The sequence below is a fragment of the Triticum dicoccoides genome, chromosome 7A, assembly GCF_002162155.2.
Source record: "Triticum dicoccoides isolate Atlit2015 ecotype Zavitan chromosome 7A, WEW_v2.0, whole genome shotgun sequence".
NCBI lineage: Eukaryota > Viridiplantae > Streptophyta > Magnoliopsida > Poales > Poaceae > Triticum > Triticum dicoccoides.
Genome location: NC_041392.1, coordinates 43,509,914 through 43,516,482, shown reverse-complemented (window position 1 = coordinate 43,516,482; position 6,569 = coordinate 43,509,914). Strand labels below are relative to the sequence as shown.

Genomic DNA, 6,569 nt, shown 5'->3' with positions numbered 1-6,569 from the left:
CACTGCATCGCTCTCTCGCGTATCTCGCAGTGAGCATCCTTTCTTCGCCCTTTTCAGTGGAGCACGCTCCTTCGCCTCTTTTATCATGCTTCTCGTTGTCATCGGCCTCCTTCTCCAGCTCGTCCATGAGACGGCTGATGCAAGCATCTTCGTCACACTTGGACGCTATCGGGCACTCCGCGACGTCTGCGGGTGTCATATGCACAGCCACCAACGCCGGATTAATGCGGCCTCAAGCTTGTCGAGGTGGTTCGTCGTGAACACAATGATCCGATCGCCGCCGTGCGCCGACCAGAGCACGTCGATGAAGTCGAGCAAAAAATATAGCAAAATATATTGAGGCACCTGAGCCAAAGGATGCACATCTTCGGACGGGAACAAAATGACTGAAACAAAAAGTTTTTTCAAGCGCCCAACATATAATCAGCTCCAAACGCTTTTATATTTATTTATGGAGGGAGTAACCAGCAAATCATAACGAGTCCATTGAATTTGCAGCTAGCTACTGCCCCTTTCGCCCAAATTTAAGACCCCGCACTGCATTTTGAAGAAGAGAGAAGAAAATTTGGCCTTTCAATTTATCACAGGAACCTTGAAGTTGTACTGAATCTTACAGGACAGGACCGCCACCCAAAAGGGAATGAACAGTGAATGTTACCTACCCGCCTTTGTGCTACAAAACATTTTGAAGGGAGATGTACAAGTCAGCTCCCAAACCAAATACAAAATGAAAGGCGTGTGCCTCCATGTTCAATCAGCACACAGAACGGGATGGACATAAAAGGGACTGGTTAGCACACAGAACGGGATGGACATCAGCGAAACTGTCTCCTACTAAGGGTCAGGTCAGATACTGATCTGGTGAACATGGTACTCCGATATTATGCCCGCTGAATTCGCTTCAGATATTGTCAGCTTTCGAGCGTTGAGATACCATGGAGCGCTTTGTCGATGAGGTGGACACGGAACAAAACTCCAGGGGAACTGCACAGATAGATAACACCAATTATAACACTAACACTTGATAACTTGTCATCATCACATCGTCACCAGATGTCGCATCTGTAACAAGGTAACATATTATGTGCTACAGGCTGACATTTCCAAAGTGGCAAGTTTGATATGCCAAGGACCTGTTGATCCAATCCAGGTTTTCTTTAAGGAAATTGGTTTTACTGTAAATTCAGCTAGTGCTCAAGGTAAAGTAGTTTAACATTGCCTGTCTGCCTTTGGCATTTGCATCTTACAGTTGCAGGACCACTACCAAAAAGGAACCACCAGACAACATTGCCTATCTGCCTTTGGCCTTTGCACCAGAAAACAATTGAAACAAACATGTAAAAGACCAAATAGAGAACTGAAAACTGAAAGGCAACTGCCTAGCTCCATGTTCATTAAGATGAACAGACACACAGCAGGTGGACATAACATAACAGGGACCAGTTAGCATACAGACAAGGATGGACATCAGTGGAAACTGTCTCCTATTGATGGTCAGATACTGATCCGGTGAACATAGTATGATGATAGCGCGTCCTATAAATTGGCTTTAGATATCGTCAGTCTTGAAAGAATGGATATTGCCTTGATTCTTCTAATTGGCAGCAGACGTCTCTGCGAAGCTCTTCAAGCAGTGAGATACCATGGAGCGCTTTGTCAACGAGGTGAACGTGGAACTAAACTCTACAAGAACTGCATAGATGGATAATGACAATCATCATATTTCTAAAAACTTGGTAAGTTCTCATCGTCAGGACATATCGCATTTGTCACTTACTGAACTGCAGTAACAAGGTAACAACATATTACATGCTGCAAGTTGACATTTCGAAAGTGGCATGCTTAATATAGCACTAGGAGCATGTTGATCTAATCCAGTTTTTGTAATTAAATTGCTTTTACTGTAAAACTAGTTACCGCTTAAGTTAAAATAGTTTCTTTTTAGTTGCCCGCCTAGTGTCTCATCCATGACTTTTGTTAGCACACAGGAGTGTATCCTGCTGTACATACGCATTGCATGAACTAACCTGAATACTATCGCAACCTGCCATACTTGAAGAGCTTGTTCGGGGCAAGAAACAGACCTGATGAGCTCTGAAGTTGATCGAATGGTGACCGAGATTTGAGAAGGGGTGGGCTATTTTACATAAATTATGTCCTCCTCATCTGGCTCATCCCCCTCCCAGTCACCATCTTCTTCTTCTGCCATATCTGAAGCTTCTCCATCCTCTTCTTCACCATTACCTTCTCTCTGCTCCCTTTCCTCCTTTAGTTTGTCCAGTATAGTAAGAATCTGCAGAGGTGAGTCGGTTAGACAAAGATCTTCCTGGTACATATGAGAAAAACATGAAAAATGGTCCATGTAATGATTCTTTGTGTTAACAATATAGTAGATCCTACGGCAGATTAAAATGCCCAGTATGTAGGTATCGACAAAACATATACACTGATTCTTATCCATATAACAAGCAAATGATGATTCTAGTTTTCACCTAAACTGAACTGCAAATACACTACAAAATGTAAACAGAGAAGCAAGCGACTGTCAAGTACCAGCTTGTGAATTGCAAGGGAAGAGAAAAGATCAGTTAAGATAAGTATTTCGCACTACGTTTTACAACGATCGCAGAAGGAAGTATCGAATGGTCATGTAAACGAGTTTAAAGAAACATGGTGTCGAAAACTCTGCTCTGCAGCAGCAACGATGGTAGTAGTAACAAATACTAGCAGGCAGTGAATACTGAATAAGGTCTGACCATGAACTAGTGAAAACTGAAAAATGAAAAATGGGTGAAAGCTCGTGGTGATGGTGCAGCTAGATGAGTACTGTATGTTTATGGCAACAGAAGAACAAACTTGCATTTCTTGACACGCTAATGTCTGGCAAAAACAGAATCAAGCATACCCTGCTTCCGCGCTCCATGGACTCGTCCTCGATGAACCGTATCTCGGGCGTGAGTCGCAGCTTCATCCGCTTCCCAATCTGGCTCCTGACGTACTTGGTCTTGTCCTTGAGCCCGGCCATGGCCACCTTCTTCCCCCTCTCGTCCCCAAACACGGACACATACACCTTACACACCTGCAGACAGACAAGGAACTCAGCATCACCCCCGCAACCCACCGTCCCAGATTGCGGCGCAGCCGCATCGTTTCGAGCAAGCGGCCGGGGTCTACCTGCAGGTCGTTGGAGAGCTCTACGTCGGCGATGGTGGTGAGGGAGGAGAGGTAGCGGTCGGCGCCGAGGGCGGCCTCGGGGAGGACGGCGCGCTGCATCACGGGGTCGCGGGTCAGCATGTCCGCCAGCTCCCGCTGGATCTGCTTCGCCACCATCCGCACCCGCCGCTCCTTGGCCATGCACCGCACCACGCGCAGCGACGTCGGCGACCACGACGACGGCCACGGCAGCCGCCGCACGGAGACGGGCGCCGCGGCGACGAGGGCCCGCGGCAGCGGCGGGGACACCAGCGGCCGGCACGGGAACATCCTCGCGGTGGTGGGGGATTTTGCGCCGCGGTGAGGCCGTCGGCCGTCGCTGTGGGGGAGTGGGAAGGGGATAGTGTTGAGAATCCAACAATATCTCCCGGCTCGATTTAAAAGAAAATTCCCAAAATAATGTGCAAATAGTGTATGGTTATAAAAACCCTTTGTTAAGTCCATTTTCTATTAGAATTGTTTTGTATCCATAGGAAATTATGTATTTACATTATAACGTGGTTAGATTTTAGCTTCTTGTTGGACGAATTACCCATGGTGCTCGTGTCTTGAACAAATGTGTGCCAGTGTAATAGTGTTTCTATACTCTATACATCGCCAATTACGTGTGGTCCATGTCTTCCATGATTAAACTTTGATCATTTCGGTGTGACGCTCGGAGTAGAACATGGAAAAGGCATTGAGGAGAGAATGGTTTGAGACGCGAGAGCGGTATCAATATCCCATTGCAGGGTTTCTGGGCGGAATGGGATTTATATTGAGCTGCTAATCGATAATAGAGCTACCAAATTACAGCCCGACCATGCCAAACATGTTCTTTCTTTATCAAATGACACCGTGAACAGACCGCGTTTCAGAATGCACGAAGCAAACATATCATTAATTAAGGACGTGTTTGGTTATAAAAAGGTAACGTAAATGCAAACATAACGAAATAACACCGCTAAAGTAAACGTAATGGGTAAAAGTCGACATGTTTGTTTCAACATTGTAACTATAATTCTCTGCCATCTTCCAACATGTTTCAATCACAAGGTAAGATGCAACCAAAAAATCACATAAAAATGGGGGAGAATCAACTAATCGAATCATGAACAAGAATTACTAGAACATGTTCATAATTTGAACAATTCAGAACTGGCCAATTTTACAAATGACCCAAATATGGTGAAGAACTCAAACAAGAAAACATGAGGTATAAGAAATGGATCTACGCAATTTAGCAGAGAAGGTACCATGCCAAATCATGTGAGAGGGAGTACATGAAAGTTCAAGGGAAGCTCCATCAGTTGATACTAAAAAGACCATCTCAAACACGGCACTTGCGAGCAAGCGCCAGGGAATAAATCCCAGCCATTTTTGAATTTGTGTGCTTCAATCCCGGTCTGTGGGCTCGCTCCTTCATGTGGATGATGGTGCTTGACTAATGCTTGTTGTTATCCATGCAGCTATTGGGTGAGCCTTTTACTTTAACTAGATGATACCCCGTCGTTGCAGCGGGAACACATGGGAATCAGGTTCAACATATTATTTTGATGTCTTGAATTTGAATATGGGACTAAAGGTTTTAAAATACTCATAATTTATTGTATTTGATATTATAAATTTATAAAATATTTATAGAATACAAGTACCATTTCTACTCTTTCTCGTGCATGTTGGAAGAAATAAAAGTAGTGGAGTTGATATGTTGACAGAATTAGTACGTGTAGTTATTTTCATGCATGCATGCTGAGAGACAATGGTAGTGAAGTTGATGAGGTGGCATATGTGCATGTTGATATAAATGAAGTAGTGGGGACCAACTACTTAAGTATAAATGAATAGATGATCTAAGTGTGGACTAATTATTTTGTGTGTTTGATGAGGGACGAACTGTTTGTGCAGATGTAGGGTGAAGAAGAGGTGATAGGGTTGCATCGTTTTCAGATTACGTTGGGCTGTTGGTGTATCAGTTTGTATTGGGTTGTATTTATACCGAGTAAGCGCATACTAGAGCAATGAAACCAAACATAATTTAACACTATATGTTACCATCGCAGTCGGATTAAGTTACGAAATCCTGAACCAAACACATTCTAAGATGCACATCGGTTCATGTAGACTCAATGACAAACAAGACTCAAAATATCTAGCCACCATATGTGACATGTCAAGATACACCAACATACACCATCATATGTTACATGTCAAAAGTTGACATTTTTGGGGTATGTATGCTATATTAAGCCATAACGTGCATTTATAGGCATTCAACGGAATCATTCAAAACTGAACTTCAAATTCATGAAAATTATGAAAAAATGGGTTGAAAATCGTATTTGTGTTCTTTATTCTATGTTTAGGCAGTTCCCAAGAAAATAAAAGGAGTTCCATACATCAAGGTGCCAAGACTTGACCCTGAAATGGAGCTCATTGAATGTTTAATACCAAAAATGCGAAAAAGTCTAGAAAATATGAAACCTAGCATGGTGTCATTATATGACATCAATAGGCTGCGTAAAAACTTGACAAGGTTTCACAAAAGTAGTGTTGTACACTGCTTAGAAACCGAACCATATCTCAGGGGGTGTTTGGTTTCCTTCAAGAGTCCACACCAACATACGCCTGGCTTGGATGGTGCCTGGATTCTGCTTGTGAGCTGTTTGCTTCATGTCCTCGTCAAAACGATTCCTGCCTGGCCTGGCCGCTCCCAGGTATGTGATTAGCCTGGTCCACTTAGCAAAAAGAGAAAGAAAGAAAACGATTAGCCTGATCCAGCCGTCTGTCTCCGAGCGCCTGGCGGGCTGCAACAACGGCCTGGAGGGAATTTGTCCAAGGACGCTTCGTTCGGATCGATTCGATCGCTCCAGCGAAGGAGCTTTTCCGCGACCTGGAAGTAATTAAAGCCTAGGAGTTGTACGGTGTCCTTTTTGAAAGTACTTTAAGCACTCAAGTTACAACGGCCAGGCGATGGACAAGAAACAAACACACAGCCAGCAGGCCTGGCGCCCATCCTCTCAGGCTGTATCCAGGCAGCTTTCTTTCCTAGATTTCAATAGATTATTTCTCAAAGTTGCTTCCTAATGTTCACATCTCTAAAGGTGTTTCGTGTCTTTCCATCTTTGCGCTAGCGAAATATTCATATTCATTTTATATATGAAACTATGAGTATTTCCAACAGATGCGCAACCGCGCGGCGCGCTAAAACTTTTTTACAGCGTCGAAATAGCCTCTCTTTTTTTTGCGTGCAGCATGGCGCTGGCTCCAGCGGCCGCTGCAAAAGATGGCACGCGCGAGCAGCTCCAGCGCGTGTGGTAAATATGCAGCGCCCGCGCCCAGCACAAACAACATTTCACACTCAAAACAGAACTAAG

General features: G+C 44.2%; 1 protein-coding gene across 2 annotated transcripts; it reads right to left on the bottom strand.

Annotated features, from left to right (window-relative positions):
- Nucleotides 1-553: 553 nt before the first annotated feature.
- LOC119329643 (probable ribosome-binding factor A, chloroplastic) lies at nt 554-3,565 on the bottom strand. Of its 2 annotated transcripts, none has more exons than XM_037602703.1 (4): nt 3,175-3,565; nt 2,906-3,079; nt 2,085-2,293; nt 554-984 (listed from the first exon to the last, which is right to left on the bottom strand). In XM_037602703.1, the coding sequence occupies exons 1-3, from the start codon at nt 3,481-3,483 to the stop codon at nt 2,138-2,140; spliced, it is 639 nt and encodes a 212-aa protein (XP_037458600.1). In that variant the 5' UTR covers nt 3,484-3,565; the 3' UTR covers nt 554-984; nt 2,085-2,137. The 2 variants fall into 2 exon arrangements, with proteins under 2 accessions (XP_037458600.1, XP_037458599.1); XM_037602702.1 differs by lacking the exon at nt 554-984 and adding an exon at nt 1,203-1,692.
- Between the last annotated feature and the right edge of the window lie 3,004 nt (nt 3,566-6,569).

Bases quoted from the DNA above. Each gene is read 5' to 3' on its own strand.
- LOC119329643 (XM_037602703.1), bottom strand. From the start codon at position 3,483: ATGTTCCCGTGCCGGCCGCTGGTGTCCCCGCCGCTGCCGCGGGCCCTC. The intron at 3,080-3,174 runs GTAGACCCCGGC...GTCTGTCTGCAG, and splicing joins AGCTCTCCAACGACCTGCAG to GTGTGTAAGGTGTATGTGTC. The intron at 2,294-2,905 runs GTATGCTTGATT...TCACCTCTGCAG, and splicing joins CCATGGAGCGCGGAAGCAGG to ATTCTTACTATACTGGACAA.